At 44.9% G+C, this 16,945-nt stretch overlaps 1 protein-coding gene across 4 annotated transcripts; it reads right to left on the reverse strand.

Annotated features, from left to right (window-relative positions):
- Positions 1–254: 254 nt before the first annotated feature.
- LOC118083469 (cytochrome P450 4V2-like) lies at positions 255–16,711 on the reverse strand. Of its 4 annotated transcripts, none has more exons than XM_088660951.1 (11): positions 16,579–16,711; positions 12,065–12,177; positions 10,114–10,199; positions 8,023–8,213; positions 7,359–7,428; positions 6,753–6,879; positions 5,795–5,986; positions 3,862–3,964; positions 2,401–2,535; positions 2,119–2,298; positions 255–1,497 (listed from the first exon to the last, which is right to left on the reverse strand). In XM_088660951.1, exons 2-11 carry the CDS (start codon positions 12,158–12,160, stop codon positions 1,340–1,342), a joined length of 1,338 nt encoding a protein of 445 aa, XP_088517077.1. In that variant the 5' UTR covers positions 12,161–12,177; positions 16,579–16,711; the 3' UTR covers positions 255–1,339. The 4 variants fall into 4 exon arrangements, with proteins under 4 accessions (XP_088517077.1, XP_088517076.1, XP_088517075.1 ...); XM_088660950.1 differs by lacking the exon at positions 16,579–16,711 and adding an exon at positions 14,173–14,465 and having other exon boundaries at positions 2,119–2,240; XM_088660949.1 differs by lacking the exon at positions 16,579–16,711 and adding an exon at positions 14,173–14,400.
- Between the last annotated feature and the right edge of the window lie 234 nt (positions 16,712–16,945).

Raw genomic sequence — 16,945 nt, forward strand, 5'->3', positions numbered from 1 at the left:
ACTAGATGATTTCTGTTCCAGACATGGGATGAGTAATTTAACACTGGCAATTTCCACTGTTTCCATCTTTATTTATTTATTTATTTATTTATGTGTTTGTTTGTTTGTTTTAGTGTCATATTCAGTTTTATTAAACTGATCTCAGTTTGTTTTTGAAATGTTCAGGAGGTAGGCAGCAAAGCAGTTGAATTTACACAGGTAACAAACAGCAATAAAATGAGTAATGGGTAAAAAACGGAAGCAGACACACAATGTAAACTTGTAAATAACTGTTTACTAGAGCTGGGTAATAGCTGTATAATGCAGCATGTATATGTATATACATTTATGGACACTTTAGCCGACTGGCCATTTCTACCTTAGTTCCCTTAGCATTGAAGGTTCAATCTCTTTTCTGGAACACAGTGGTGAAGCTGCATGCTCCGCTACCGGGGGCGGAGAGCAGGTGGGGGGTGGCACACATTATGGGGGCGTGGCACCCGGTATGCAGGGGGTGCACAGCTAGTGTCCAGGGGGGCTGCCACGATGGCACCCTACAGGAATAGTGGTGCTGGGGGCGATCCACTCCCTCAGCACCCCCATTCCTCTGCCAGTGCTGGAACACTCCATGCTTTTGACATCCTTGATCAGGTCACTTACACTAAAAGTGTGTATGTATGTGTGTGTGTGTGTGTGTGTGTGAGAGAGAGAGAGAGAGAGAGAGAGAGAGAGAGAGAGAGGGAGAGGGAGAGAGGGAGGGAGGGAGGGAGGTGGACAACAGAAACAATGCATGTGTGTGTAAAATCCATTAACCTTCACCTGGAAATATATGGCAAATACCATTGCTCAAGTAAAGACCCGTGTGCTTTTTGAATGAGTTACTTAGATACCATCCTCAGGCAAAATCACCATAGGATATAGCACTTGATCTAGACTATAGGGGACTTTATAATGAAATTGGGCAGGGGCAAACCAGAGGCTAAGCAGTAGCAGATCCTCCATCCTGTCTGTATGGTTACAAAACACAGGTCTAATTTTTCTCATATTATATTTAAGGTCTTTAAATATTAAAATAAATGAGTTTTTCTAGGGAGAAAATAATCATATTGCTCATCTTCTTTAGGATTAAGGAAAGTCAGCTAGTGGCAACCTAGGCTGAAGCCTACAAATTCCAAAGACAATTGGAACAATCATTTGAACAATCACCCACTTCTAAAATGCAGCCACTGGCTTGTAATAAGCAACAACACAATCTTGGTTAAAAAAAATGAAGTCCAGGAAGGGTTGGGCAGTCTGAAACAGTTCTAATGCAGGATAGTAAGGAATTTCCCTGAGGTTTCTTGTTTTAAGAGCCAGAGGACTATCTCCTTTTCAATTGAATCCAGATGCCTTTATCTGGACGAAGAATCAGTTCTCCTACAGGGTCAAGTTGATCACGTCGCTGTGCACTTTCAACACAGAAGCGCCGTAGGATGGTGGCTAAAATAGTCTTTTCTTCCATCTGTGCAAAGCGCTGACCTGCAGAGGGATAGGAAAGCGATGACAAGATACAATTAACCAGAGCAATACTGCAATACATATTTATTATTATTCAGCATGAGTCATGTGACATTGTCAGGTTTTCGGATTCATTGTTAAATCCTTAAACATTTTTCTGTAATTATACAAAACCACCAAACAAACATGGAGAGGGGGAGGCAGTGGAATTGCAGCCAGTGGAAGGAGTAAGTGAAAAACTGGAAGGGATGGACTGATAATATTGATGTAGAAATAACTTTAGACTGAGGAGCATTCACACTATACATTTAAAGCCCTATGATACTGTTAACAAGTCATGGCAACCCGCCCCCCAAAGAATCCTGGGAACTGTAGTTTGTTAAGGATGCTGTGACTTATTGGAAGATGCCAATTCCCCTCACAGAGCTACAATTACCAGAGCTTTCTAAACAACTTGTAGCACCCTTAAACTACAGCTCCCAGGATGCTTTGGAGGAAGCCAGACTGTTTAAATGGATACGACACTGCTTTAAATGCCTAGTGCCAATGTCTAAATAATCTTCCCCTTTAAACTCTCCCTGCCACTGACTGATGGCCCCTTTTTTCCCTTTCCAGATACAGATTTTTGACTCGTGTACCTACCAATACAGTTCCTTGGCCCAGCAGAGAAAGGCACGTATGCATATGGGTGCCGTCCAGCTGCGTTCTCAGGGGAAAATCGCTCAGGTCTGAATTCCTCAGGCTCTGGGAAGACATCAGGGTCTCTGTGCAGTGCAAAGGGAAGAATTAGGGCATTTACCCCCTTTGGTACCCTGAATCCTCCTGCAAAAAAAGAACAGATATTCATGAAATAGCCCCCCATTAGCCCTGAGTTTATAGCCATAGCTCATCAAGCCAGAAACCCACTTGGACTACAGTACTTACTAATATAACATTCTTCACTCATTTTGCGAGCAAAAAGTGGAACAGAAGGGAAAAGGCGAAGAGCTTCTTTAATAACACAATCCAGATACCGTAGTTGCTTCATGTCGTCCATTGTGATATGACGATCAGAGTCCCCTTATAAAACCAGTGGCAGCAAGAAAAAAAATGTGTTATTTATAACCAGCAAAACATGTGTCCTAACACTGAAGTTCTTACAACTATTTTAAATGGTGATGGACCAGATGGCAATTTTAGGTCTAGATCAGTTACTTCCATAATTCATTTCTGTGCTTATTCTCAGGAAGTTAGCCTGGATAGCTTTAAGTCAGCACGCTTTCCTAAGCCATGGGTTATGATAAAACAACACACTGACTCATCAAGACTTCCTTGTTGCTAGCAGAAGGTCTGACCACACTGAAGTTGTGAAGACCACAGCACATCTTATATAGGAATCATAGAGTTCAAAGGGACCCTGAGGATCATCTAGTTCAACCCTCTGCATTGTAGGAATATGCAGCTGTCCCATACAGGGATCTTGGCATTACCAGTGTCATGCTAACTAACTGAGCTATCCAAGGCTGGGCTAACTGAGCTGTCCAAGGAGATCTGGTTAAGAGAGCTACACCAATGGATGGCCATTACTGGGTGAATAAACAGGATCATATGCATCATGGATTCTATCCGCAGAATGACAAGTAAGCCAAGCCAGTGTAGGCCCCACCAAAGAGGTTTCTTGTTTAAAGCTGTCCTCTGAGAGCTGGAGTGGGGAGACTGTGGCTCTCCAGAAGAAGTGAGTGGAGTATATATCCCATCTTTCTTAAACACTGGCCATTCTAGCTGAGGTTAAAGCAAGTTGGGGTTCTAGGAATGTCTGCAGGACCATAGGTTCCCCTCCTGATTTAGAGCAGTGGTGGGGAACAAGAACTGACCAGGGGACTAGACCCTTAATCTTCTCAATACAGATAAATTTTGAAAGTCGGTGGGGCTGCCCACCATTCAAAGTTCACAGGATCTTGCTGTAACCCCCAGCCAGCCAACTAGCAATTACATAAATCTCCTTTGATGCCTGTTTGCAAACACTGCATGGTTTCAAAAACTACATCTGCAAGCAGACATTTCTCTCCCCCCCCCCCCCGTTGACAGAATTGCTCTCTAGGAACTTCTTAGGGCAACCAATCCCAGCAGTCATTCTCACTTTAAGCTCCCTCTGTAACCACAGCCTTACCTACTCCAGACTCTAAGTCACATATGACATCAAATGTGCAGCAGGTGGGTATGGTTTGAGGGAAAACAGCCTCATGGGCCTAACTGGGGTCCGTGCTGGGCCAAATTAGGCCCCCAGGCAAAAGAGTCCCCATCTCTGCATTAGAGGAATCAGGTGATAGTCATGAGCACTTACTTAGAAGTAGCCCTGCATTCTAAACTTGCCCAGGCTTATACCCACAGGAAAGAAAGACTCACCAAAAATTTCATCTAATTCATGGTGAACCTTCCTTTGGGCTTCTGGATGACTTGCAAGCAAGTAAATACACCAGTTCATGGCAGCAGTGGTAGTATCATGACCCTTGGAAGAAAGAATTTAAGAGGTCTAACATGTTCTCATAAAAATTAGAATTCTTAACCATTATTATGATGGTCCAGTCTAGGGCCCAAACAAACTAGTTCAAACCCAAAATTCAAAGACACCAGCCTATACACAATAGTAAGTCTTTCAGAATTTAAAGTACTGTATATTGGGAATACCAGGTGCCAGGGAATCTGCCAGGCCTGGTCACTTCCCACGTGCCAAAGGCAAAATGACACTCCCGTAATCTGAAAAGATCTTGTTTGAACAGCTAATACTCCTGTCTAGCAATAAGACAGACATATAAACTGAAGCTTTGCTTCTAAAGTGCTACTTCATTCTATTTATATCCTGCCTTTCCTGCTTTCACACAATTCCAAAAAATGTCATAAAAATTAAGAATAGAAAATTTAATACAAAAACAATTTGTTGTATAAAAACATGCTTCCTTTGTTGTTGATTACTCCATTGCAACTCACCCCAGCTTCCCATGTCTTAAGGAACAACAAGTCCCTTTGGAGCTGCCTCCCACAAGACAACAGGAAGGTCCCTCTTGTCTTTTGGGTGCCCAGTTGAAGACCTTCCTTTCTCAACAAGCATTTTAACTGGGGATCATTGATCCCGGTCTACATATGGATTTGTAACTGTTTTATATGTGATGTTTTTAAATTGTTTGTATTGTTAAAGAGTTACAAGATATTTTAAAGGAAAGACTTCATAAATGGAATTGAATAATTAGTAAATTAGCAAGCATGCTTCAGTGCCTTTATAACCACCAGAGGGCAAATACACAACAATATTGCTAATTTTTTACCAGTGGATAAAGTCACAGTTTAATTATATTCACTGAACTACCATTAACAATCTGTCTGTCAACGTTGTGAGAGTTGCAACCAAACCAGCCATGCTCCCCTAAATCTGCCTCTGTGTTGCCAGACCAACTCTGCACAACAAAGACATCTGCAAACTGTAGAAACGTTTATATAATATAGCAGAGTTAAACAATTCCTTGTTTGAGTTTACACAGCAGCAAGCTCATTTGAGTCCTTTTAATAATTATGCCTTCTACTTTCCTGCCTTCTTGCCTTCCTGGTTGATAATCCCTTTTCCCCTCTTAAAGAAAAAAACACATGAATCTGAATGATAATAACATAAACTACTTTACTGTTCGATTCATTGAGTACATACTTAGGCTACATAACATATAAACTATATACCAGATATTAGTGAGTCCTAAAAAGACTCCATCAGAGCATTTACTACTTAACACTCCTATCAGCAGCAGAGCAACTGACAAAACTGACTGTCACATAGAGGCAGTTAGTCCTTTCTTAGAATGTGTATTTGACTGACATATCCCACACAAACATGGCATGAAGGCTGGCAATATCTGCCGTGTGGGAATCCCTTGCAGATGACTGCAGTGCCTGGAGACAGACAGGCAGGTAGTGCAACCACAGCAGTGACCAGACGAGGAATGACCACTGGGAGAAGTGTAGAGAGAAGAAATGCCATGGTGCTTCTGCAGCAGCACAACCGGATGCCTTCATGTGCCCCAGCTGCAACAAAACATGTTTCTTCCATATCGATCTCTACAGCCACCACAGGCACTGCAACCTTCCAAGAATTTGACTTTACCCCCAAAGGGACACACCTCCAATGTCTCCCAAGACAGATGGATGGCAACCAAACTACAGTACCAAGTCATCTGATAAAAAGACGCTTAACGTTATATAGGTCTTGTCTTTGTTCACATACATTACCTTGTTGTGATCCTTTAAGTCAGGGGTGGACAACCAGCACTCTTATACACTACAGGGCATTCTGTACCTCAAACATGAATGTATCCACTTCCTCTCGAATGTCCAGGTAGTTCATCTTATTCCCATCATCATCAATGGCATTCAGAAGCATATCAAGGAACGCTCTCCTGACTTTGTGCTTGCTTTGCTTGCTGTTGCCAACAACCTCACTTTTATGCTGCTCTTGAATTTTTAGTTCATGAGCCTTTTCTGCAATAACCTTAGACAGTAAAAACAAAAGAAAAGTCATTCATATCTCAAGTTGCATAATCCAATGTGTGTACTCCCTGCAGTGTCATATAAGGTGATAAGCTATCTCTGTTGCACCCTGGACCTAGCGAAGTGCATTGTGCTGACAAGCAAAAAGAGGAATATATCCAATTGCACCCAACTTGTCTAAAGTGCCCTAAGGACACTGCAAACCATGGGCAAAAACATACTTCTGGGTAAACATACATAAAATCAGGATACAAGGCATTTCAGATATCTCCGTAAAAGCTGTCTGGATGTAAATGCACTGCATGAAAATGGACGCTTGACTGAGTAAATCTATGAAGGTCATTTTATCCCTTGTATCAAAAGAATTCTAAGTGACAACTCCTCACTTCTGTTTCAGTGTATCTGAAGAAGTGTGCATGCACACGAAAGCTCATACCAATGACAAAGTTAGTTGGTCTCTAAAGTGCTACTGGAAGGATTTTTTCTATTTTGTTTTTATTTTGTTTTAACTCCTCACAGAGAGACTGATTTTAAACTGAAATCTTATCTGCATTCTGAATTGAAAGACAACCACTAGGGAGAAATCGGTTTCTTAGCAGAGCCTACTTGACAGGTAAAAGAAGATAAAATGGGAGGCCCCACATACACCCTGTGAACACGCCCTGAACAGGGCTCTTGAGCTGGGAGAGCCACAATTGTGAATATTAGCAGAAATCACTTTGATATCAGTGTCTATGAAACATCATGCATAAAATGCAACAGCTTACATTATCAGTAAAGTTATGAAGTATCTTCAGGGTCCTGTAATGTTCTCTTCCTTGTCGGAACATGAGGTACAAAAGGTCAGACCAGAACCAAGGAGACCTCTGTCTTTTATGAATCAGATCACTCATCCTAGGGTAACAAGCAACAAAGCTTTCTAGAAAAGTGCTGTAAAGTACAGCAAAGAACCCAGATTTCTTGCAACTAGGCTGTCATGTAAAGAGACAGAGAAAAATAGTTAACATGTGAAACAGATATGCTATGGCATACAGCTGGGACAGCACTCTGAACTGCCCGTATCGCCTGCAGGGTTAATGTGGCTTCTACATCAACCCACAGAGAGGCCCAGTTTCTGCAACCCACCTCCAAAAAAGAGGTGCATGGAGGAAGCTCATACAAAGCAGACCTTCGAAGGTTTATCATGCAGACAGTCAAGTTAAAGCTGGAGGGTTGTCTGCATCATGGAAGGGAAAGAGACTTTTTCTCTTAGTATCTGCGGACCAAGGCTCCATTGAAGGTGGGGGGGGACCTGCAGCCCTTGAAATGTGGCTAGAGTCCAACTACCATCTCTATTCCCTACTGCTGGAATAGACCATCACATTGACACCTACCTGTAGACAGCTTGGACATACTCGGAATCCTTATTCTGTTGTGCTCCTATGTTCTTGCCCATGGCTGTTTCTAGGAACAGGAGAGAAAGAAATCAATTAAAGAATCATTTGCCTACAAAGCAAGAGTGGGACATAAAGGGAACACAGGGAGCAACCAAATATCAAGTCATACTGACGTCCAGTGGTTTTCCAAGTTTCAGAGCCAGGGTGTTTCCCAGCCAGGATTTGAACCCAAGATCTGCTGCACTTTACCAATGGTCAGTTCATAGTCAAGTGTGTCTTGTACTAACACAGCACCACTACTACAGCAACTGTATCCAGAACTTCTCATTTCCTCCCATAGTATTGTGTGTTTGTGTCCCAATCATGACCTGTATTCAGACTGATGGCAAATCAACAATTATTCAAACTGATCACAATCTGTTTTTTTATTTTCCAACACCATCAGTGTATATTTTAAATCCCCGTTCTCCACTGGATTGTGCAATCAGCATTTAAATGAATAACAAGCTATTCGTATTATGCAAATATGCCCAATTTAGAAAGCAAAATATAAGTAATATTATTCCAAGGTGAACAACTCTTCTGGTCAGATCTCACCAAAGAGTCCATTCTTCCAACAAATGAGCAGGGGTGTTTAAACCTCATTTACTGCAGCACTTACCACAAATTACATCAAGGGTACACAATGTGATGTATAAAGTGCAATCAAATGGCTCCTTGTCCACATGCTTTTCAAGTTTCTGAACAAGGATAGTGGCTTGTTCATTCATCACTTCAAGGAAATCGTCTAAGATGGTGAAATGGAAGGTGGGCGTTAACATTTTCCTTCGGGACCGCCATTTGCTTCCAGTGCTGCAAAACAAAGACTTAAGTATGATCCTTCTCTACACAAACAAATTTCAAAACAATATGCATGTAATGTCTTCAAGCAGAACCTGCAATACAATATTGGAGTGCACCTGTTCAGGTTTCCAGTCACTCCATTCTGCCTTGCCTCCAACTGGTCATTTTTTTCTCTAACATTCAGCCAACATTCCACAGTCACTGAGCACGCTCAGTCCTCAATAAGCTGTTTTCCCTTGGTTCCATCCACCACAAAAAGATTTGCTATTGCAAACCCTGGGTTCCCCTGAACCTGCTGATACCACCTTTATTTGGGCTACATAATGGTGTCTTTTTGACCACATAAGGACCAGTGCTTGGTGAAATGAAATCACTAGTATGATATATGTTGATGTTCATGCACTAAAACACTTTTTTCAAACCCCCAAGTCATCGCTCTAAAATGCCAATTCTGGATTTATCAGTTATGATGTGACCCTCTTAAGGCTTTTTCCTCCCACACTCTTATCTCTTTCCTCTTCCAGACACCAGGCAGAACTTCCAGTTCACTACCTCAGTGCCATGGAAGACTTACATTTCCAGACTTAATACAGTCCTGAACTTTACTGTTTTGGAAATTCCTTCCCGTCAAAACATCCGTTTCCAACTTGCAACATTGCCTATTTCTCAGCAATTGGTATTTTAGACACATAAAATGACCTCAAATCATCTACCCCTTCAGGAAGCACGTTCAAATTCCTTCAACAAGTTTTATGCTCCTTAACACAGGGGTGAGGTTCCAATTTTGCCCATGAGGCCATTTCTCAAAAACCAGGTTCACTTTCCACTCACATGATGCCATCTATGTTGGACAGCTAGAGACATGGCTATAAATGACCCATCAGGAGCCTAAAAGTCAGTATCAATCAGCTGCTTGGTGCTGCCTTCCAGCCCACTATAATAAGCTACACTACTGCGTTCCCAGTGAGGAACTCCACAGGGCAGTTGACCTCTGCCAAAAGCAGGTCTTGAAGTCAGCACCAATTACCTCTTCAATCCTTCTTTTCTTGATTAAAAATTAGTTAGCACAGGTACTGAAAAGGAGGGAAATGCAGCAGGACTGCACCTGTAGCCCCATCTCCAAAGTCCACACAATCAGCAGAGCATCTGAAAGGGGCCTCCCATCCTATATAATAAAGTCCCTGTGCCCCTGTGTCCGCACTACTGCGCATGTGCCCCACGGACACAGGGACTGGACGCAGAGACTGGACGCACACACACACGTGCTCCCCCCCCCCTCAACCCTCTGCCTCCGCGCACTCCCCGTCCCCGCGCACTCACTCGTGCCCTTGAGCCAGGGGGGGGCGGAATGCGGTTCTCTCTCCCTCAACGGCTTCCCCTCCAAACCACCGTTCCGCGCCTCGCCTCCCGACTAATGGCGCGAGGGGAAGAGGGAAAGGGACCGCCCCCTCCTCCTCCTGACAACCCTATCTGGCCCGTGAGAGGAGCGGCGGGGCCGCAGCCTTCCCTCCCTCCCTGCGCTCAGCTGCGGGGCACGACAGGAGAGCGAGTTTGTTTACTTGCGTTCTCAGCACACCCCGCGGCCGAGCGTAGAGAGGGAGGGAAGGCCGCGGCCCCGCCGCTCCTCTCACATATGTTCTAGTGCCCGTTTATTTAACGGGCTGAATGACACTAGTCTGCAATAAATACCTCTGTGCACAAGGAGAGACCCTTTTCACATAATCAGTGGAATGTTGGGTATGTGGCCTATGATCTCAGTCTGGCTTCCACCTTCATACATTCATTAAATGTGTGGGGTAGGCCTTCAGAACAGGACTAATAGCTCAATCAGTGCCATACACTCCACCTACACAAGGTGTGACAAAAGGGTACACTGCCTCGCCCATGTTCTGGGTTGTTTTTGATTTACCTTGTTAGAAGTCCTGTGCCCAGCCAAGGATGCAAAAACTTGTAGAGATAGGATTTTGTAATATGCTTAGAGCTACTCAATACAACCTGCCAACAAAAGAGATCAAGGGCATAAATTATTGACTTTGCCCTTCTATGCTATCTGTTCAATTTGACCTTCAAAGTAAGTCAACTATCTGAAACAGATTCTATTTGAGTTCAAAGTGACTTACTGATTTAGTGGGCTTGACTAAAGTGGTTTGCAAGGCAGGTTTGCTTTATCTTTATTTTCCGATGTTGATTATGCCCCGAGGTATGAGAGATCCTGAAATCAGAAACTACAATCTCTAATCTGCATCAGTGGTGCAAGTTTAGTTCCTATGAGACTAATGTGGCTTTCTCCCAGATAAGTGTGCATAAATTTGCAAAACATACACTATCAATAAAGCCCCATGAGACTCAATGGAACCTATTTCCGAGGAAATACTCACAGGATTGCACTGATAGTACCAGGCTGAAAATGAACTTTACTTGGATACTCTGAGCAATGTGTACAGCTCCATCTATCACCATTTTGATGTCTACTCAGATTATACCAGGTCACCAGATGAATGTCAACATTCTTTCCCTATTTTCTCTCTCTCCATGCGTGCATCCAAGGTGTGCATGTGAAAGATCTATGATTTTTCTCGCAAAAGTCTTTCACGACATAATAATGCCAAGGGACAACCTAGAATACCGCTACGCAACTTACAGTCCACTAAGGCAGTGTTTCTCAACCACTGTTCCGCGGCACACTAGTGTGCCGCGAGACGCTGGCTGGTGTGCCATGATGTGCGGCGACGAGAAGGGCGATTTGCATTGTCACATGCCTGGCGGCCGCCAATTCACAACACTGACCCGCTGGAAAGCAATATTTCTCCTCCTCTTTCCCAAAGCTCAGTGCAAACGAGCCTGGCGGCCGCCAATTCACAACACTGACCCGCTGGAAAGCAATATTTCTCCTCCTCTTTCCCAAAGCTCAATGCAAACGAGCCTGGTGGCCGCCAATACACAATGCTGACCTGCCAGAAAGCAATATTTGGCAAGTGTTTCTTACAGTCATAATTATAATATAGGGCGGCACAGAGTTAAATTTTTTAACCTTTTTAATGGTGGTGTGCCTCATGATTTTTTTTCACGGAACAAGTGTGCCGTGGCCAAAAAAAGGTTGAGAAACACTGCACTAAGGTAAGGTAGCCAAGGTGATGGATGGTGTGTGAGAGAAAATGGGTGGGTGGGTGTTTCTATAGTTTTAGCAGACACCACTGAGGGGGGTGACAAAATGTCGGGCGGCACTCACCGCAGGGCCTGCAGTGCACCCGAGCCACGTGTCTCTCCGCGCTGTCCAAACAATCCACCCGCTGCCTCCCACCCCGCTGTAGGGCAGCTGAATAAGACAGGCAGACTCCGGAGCCCCGTGGTGCACCCTGCCCCTATGGGTGGCTTGCCCTGCCCCTGGGCATGCCACCCCAGGCACCTGAGCACAGTGGCGGAGTTACATGCTGCAGCCCCCCAGAATGGAGAACTGGCAGGGGCATGGCTGGCGCATGGCGTGTGTTCCAGGGCATGGCGCACCACCCGCAGGGCCGTGGGGCCATGACGTGCAGCGCAGGGGTGTGATACACCACCCGTGGGGGCATAGCATGCGTCCCAGGGTTGCACGGCGTGTGGCGTGTATCCCGGGATGGCGCGGTGCGCGTCCTGGGGAGCAGCCACGATGGCACCCCTTCCCCCTAATGGCACCCATTGCGGACCACTCCCCCTGCCCCCACCTTCATCCGCCAGTGCCCAAGCAGCTTCCTCTGCCACTGGCCCCACCCACTGCTGACATATACCCATTGACAGTTTATTCCCCATGAATGCAGCCCTGGGTGGTGGGGGGCGGGAGACTTCTCCTGCCCTGCCATGAAGACTAACATTGGGAGACTCACCTCTACAGTATCTGGATGATATAAAATTAGAAAGGGCAATGGTCCTACCCAAACGAGTAGCAGTGGGCTATTCCGCAACAATTCAGTGCCATGCATCAGCTGAGAAAAGGAACCTGGGGAAAAACATGCATGCAATTTGAAAATGAGAAAGTCAATGATCCCACATCTATGCTACTTATTCTCATGAGAACAGCACCCTGCCCTAAACTGAGATTAATAGTTACATAGCCAAATTAAGATTGCAAGAGATGAGGGGCAGATTCCAGTCTCCCACCTCCTGGTATTCACAGGGAACAATTATGTGAAAGTCTAAGAGTATAGTTTACATTTGCTTAGAATTCATTTTGACCATATAAATGATCCCCATTTATGGGTGGTTCCATACAAAGGGATGATTCCACATGATTAATGGGTAGTAGTGGGCATTCTAACATTGCACCGGGTTGCTTGGCTCTGTCCTCCAACTCCTTACATATTGGGAGAACATTTGAGTGGGGAGCTCATGGAGGACCCAAGGGCTTCCAGTTACATTGCAAAGCCAATCTTGCTCTTGATACAAGGTAAGGAGTTGCAATCTTGGGAGCAGGCAGAGCAGCACAAACCTGTTTCCCTTGACTTAACACTGTTGGTAAAAAGCCTCCTGACAATGACACCCCGGGTGGAAATACATGAAGGTCCTGTTCAAATGCTCTTCCTGTTTGTTTGGGTTTTTTGTTTTGTTTTTTAAATCATGTGTAGAAAATTTAGCTAGGACAGGAAACAGCTGTAGTTTCTTGCTGCAATTATGTTTACTGTCCTTTTTGTGGGGTTTTAATTATGCCATTGTGTTTTGTCATAGTTTCATATTGTGACTGCGCTGTGTACAATTTCATGAAGGGCAATATGCAAATGCCACAAACTGCTTGTTCAAGAGTTATCTAAAAGTTTTGCAGTTCAACTCCTATGGGTCATGCTGCACTATCTTGAAGCATGCCTGTAGCTCTGCCCAAATACAAATGGACAGGGAGGGCAGAGGTTGTCAATGTGGTGCCTGTGGGTGGCCATGTACCAACAAAGCCCTTCCTGGTGCCACAAGGTACCCTTCCCCCCCCCCCCTATGAAATTGGAAATGATTCTGCTGTAGCCGATAAAATAGGGGGTGGCACGGAAGTGGTGCTCACAATAATCTCTCCAGCCGACAAATGTGCCCATGGGTCCGAAAAGGTTGGCAACCACTGACATAGTGGCATGAAAGTGGAGTACTGTACCCGCACCCCACTCACAGTTCATTATCTACAGGGCTTGTGTTCAGTACTGTAATGGAGAAGGGACAACCTTTTGAGATGTTTCCAACATGCCTTAAACAGGCTTCAGGTAGCCTCTATTAGATTTGGTTGGGATGTGGAGGATAATTACTTCCGATATCACCAGAGCTGATTCAGCATGCTACAAAATATGGACTTCATACTATAGAAGATAATTGGCCCCAGTATGATTTGCCTACATAGAATGAAGTTCTGAGGGCTTCCTCATTAGCATGCTTGCTTTAGACTTCAGGATTCCTTTAAGTCTAACATTTTAGCTCTTTAAGGAACTACCAAGGATCCTAAACAGAGCATTCAGAAAAACTTCCAAACTCATTTTATGCCACCCACCAACACCTCCTGATGCAGCCTCATTCTTCAATCACATGGGAGTTTCATCCTTCTCTTTTATTTCCTTCTTATTTTTTGAGGGGTTTTTTTAATTGGGGTGACCTGCCCCCCCCTCCCGCTTTTCTATGTAGTTTCATCTGGAACAGCTGAAGATACAGTATTTCATTCAATAATAAATTAATTGACAGTTGAGCTTTTTTTAAAAAAATATAAATCAACCTGCTTTCTTGCCTTTTTTAATTCACGCATAAACTCACACAACTGCGGCAAACAGACATTGCACAAAAGGAAATGACTGAAGTACGTGTCGTGTGGGTCGGAAATCCTTACGGAAATAAAGAGCAAAAGAAAAGGCAGAGCCTCAGGTGTAGCGGGGCGCGGGCTTGCTGGTGCTGCCTTTTTGCGCTGCTTGCGCGCATCAGCTGCCCGAAGGAATGGGAGGAAGAGGGCGCTTCGCCACCTGCCTGCCTTTACCTTTCCGATCGCGATCAAGGAGCAGCGCGTTGCCCAGCAGCGGGTACCAGGGACTGAACCCCGGGATGTGCTTCAGCTCCCTGTATTTCCAGTACTGGTCGAGCAGCAAGCGGGCGAGCAAGAGCGTGGCGAGCGCGGCAAGCAGGGCGAGCGCCCAGGAGAAGAGCCGCGCGCCCTCCGGAGCCATCGCCCAAAAGCCCATCGTCGCCGAGCGCGGACGGCGTCGCTGTGCTCGGGAAAGCGGAACGTTTTGCTGAGAAAAGAAGCCCCGGGGCGAGAGGATGAGGCGGAGCCGGGGAGAGGCAGGACTGCGAGAGGGGAGAAGGAGGTCATGGGAGGGAGAAGCGGGGCGGTCAGAGAAGGGCGGGATGCGCTCCCTCTCCGTCGAAACAGGATAGTGTAGTGGCATGGAAGTGATAGACGGGGATAAAAGGGGCGGGCATTTCTTAATATTGGAAGTTCATGTGACCTCTTGCGAACCAAGAACTCAGTTACAGTACTCAACACTGATGAAGATGGTTCCTCCAAATATGAGTGTCATCTTTTGGTCCTTGGTTTCTCTTTACATTTCATAATGCCTAAACGGTTGAATAAATTAAAACACTGGACAAGTCTTGGCATACATAAGTACCATAGTAGCCATGGGCGTAGCCAGGATTTATGTTGGGGGGGGGGGGAGGACTGGAGAACCGAGCTATCAGCAAGGCGATTGGTCAGTTAGTTAAGTATTTTTATTTTCTTACTTGATTTAGGGCGGGGAGCTGCCATGGGCGTAGCCAGGATTTTTTTGGAGGGGCAAGATTTTTGTTTGGGGGGGGGGCAGAACCGATGTGAATGGTCAGTTAGTTAAGTACTGTATTTCTATTGTTTTACTTGATGGGGGGGCAACTGCCCACCTCCCGCTACGCACATGATAGTAGCTTTAAACTCTGCACTGTTCTGGGGCAGCCAAATAGCACAGACGTCTGTTCCATCTGTATCATCTAAACCAGGCATGTCAAACCTGCAGCCCTCCAGATGTTTTGGACTACAATTCCCATCTTCCCCAACCACTGGTCCTGCTAGCTAGGGATCATGGGAGTTGTAAGCCAAAACATCTGGAGGGCCGCAGGTTTGACATGCCTGATATAAACAGAGTGGCTGCAAGTATCCAAGGTTTCGGCAGGAACCTTTTCCAGACCTATCTGGAGATGCCAGGATTGAACCTGGGACTTCGTGCATGCAGAGTGAATACTCTCCCACTGAGCTACAGCCCTCCCTCATGTTCCACATAGCTGATAGCCGGGTATTGCCCTCATTTTGCAGAAGTTCTAATCGCTTTACTACCTCACATAGATGCTGAGGCAGAAGATCTGTGGAACAGTATGACCACATCCACTTCTATTCCTTCTCTTACACACCCATTTACAGTACACAAGTCCAGTGTGTACTGGACTTTAATGCAAAAAATACTGGAATTTAATGCAAACCCCCTCCCCCTAAATTTCTGGTGTGCGCTTGAATCCCTCTCATAATATATAGCAACTTTCTGGAGGCAGCCTTTATCTTCATGCTAGAAAAAGAATATGTTTCAGATAGAGCTTTTGCTCATAATAAAGGTCAAGAGATGGGGAAGGCGCCATCTGTTAAATTTCCACATGTCAGGCTGTTACTACACAGAGAATCGGGCATAAAAGAAAAATGAAAACTTGGCAATGCTATTATGGTCATAGTTTTCTTACCTCATCTGTCCAAAAGTGTCATGAAGCTTAAAAAGACTGCTGTGTACCTTAGAAATCTCTGTTTACGCAAACAGTTGGGACAGATTGTAATCTTCACCCTAGGTCCAAAAAGTCAGCAGAGTACTGTATGTACCCAAACTGTATGTACCCAGTGCCAGGAACTCTTGAATACACCCATGCTTCTGAACCCATTTAATCCTTATCTCTTCCCCTCTCTCCATGTATTAAAAGTTACATTGGGTAGCCATAAGATGGTATTATCCCCATTTTTCAGCTGCTATGTGTCATGGGTGCTGTGGCACCAACTAGGACAGCGCAGGAGTGGCATGTGTGGTCAGAAGAGGAAGATGACGCCAAGGGGGAGAGCAGAGGCAGACTGGACAGTGACTCAGATGAGGAACCCATCCCAGGCATCCCAGAGGGGAAGAGAGAACCAGCAGTGCCCATTGCCACACCACCTCCGGAGCCTACCATTCCTATGGTAGCTGAGGAGCTGACCAGCCAATCAGTGGAGCTAGCTGGGTCAAAAGTGGGGAGAGAGTCTGGGGGTTTGATTAGACTCCTGCCCAGTGTCAGGAATACTACTTGGATACAAACATCATGCTCTGAAATCAATTTAATGGATGATTCATGATTTCTACCTTAATCTCTTAACTTTAAAAATTAAATAAAAATATTGGCATACCTGCATTAAAGTGAGAGGGTTGATTATAGCCTGCAGACTTCTTGATTGGATACTGCCACTCCTTTATCCAAAGCAATGAATCACAGAACAGACAAAAGGTGACTTCTCAACACCACATTGTGTTGGATGATACTGAGGTCACTTCCAGAGGACTTCTTTAATAAGCATTTATCCTGATTTGTTTGCAGAGAGAATTCTGGCGAGACAATGAGAATTCGTCCTGATTTGTTTTGCGGGACATAAGACAACATTGGGTCAAGCAAGTGTTATTCCAGGCTTTCCAATGTGCTTTCACCTTCCTTGTAGTAAAAACAACAACAACAACAACAACAACAACAACAACAACAACCTGGATTTTTGAGGAAGC

Source organism: Zootoca vivipara, chromosome Z1 (genome assembly GCF_965207765.1).
Source record: "Zootoca vivipara chromosome Z1, rZooViv2.hap1.1, whole genome shotgun sequence".
NCBI lineage: Eukaryota > Metazoa > Chordata > Lepidosauria > Squamata > Lacertidae > Zootoca > Zootoca vivipara.

Coding starts and splice junctions, on each gene's coding strand:
- LOC118083469 (XM_088660949.1), bottom strand. CDS start 14,374: ATGGGCTTTTGGGCGATGGCTCCGGAGGGCGCGCGGCTCTTCTCCTGG. Junction 3,965..5,794: donor TGGATACATTCATGTTTGAG/GTACAGAATGCC, acceptor CTTTCTTCCAAG/GGTCATGATACTACCACTGC. Junction 1,498..2,118: donor TGGGCCAAGGAACTGTATTG/GTAGGTACACGA, acceptor ATCCCTCTGCAG/GTCAGCGCTTTGCACAGATG.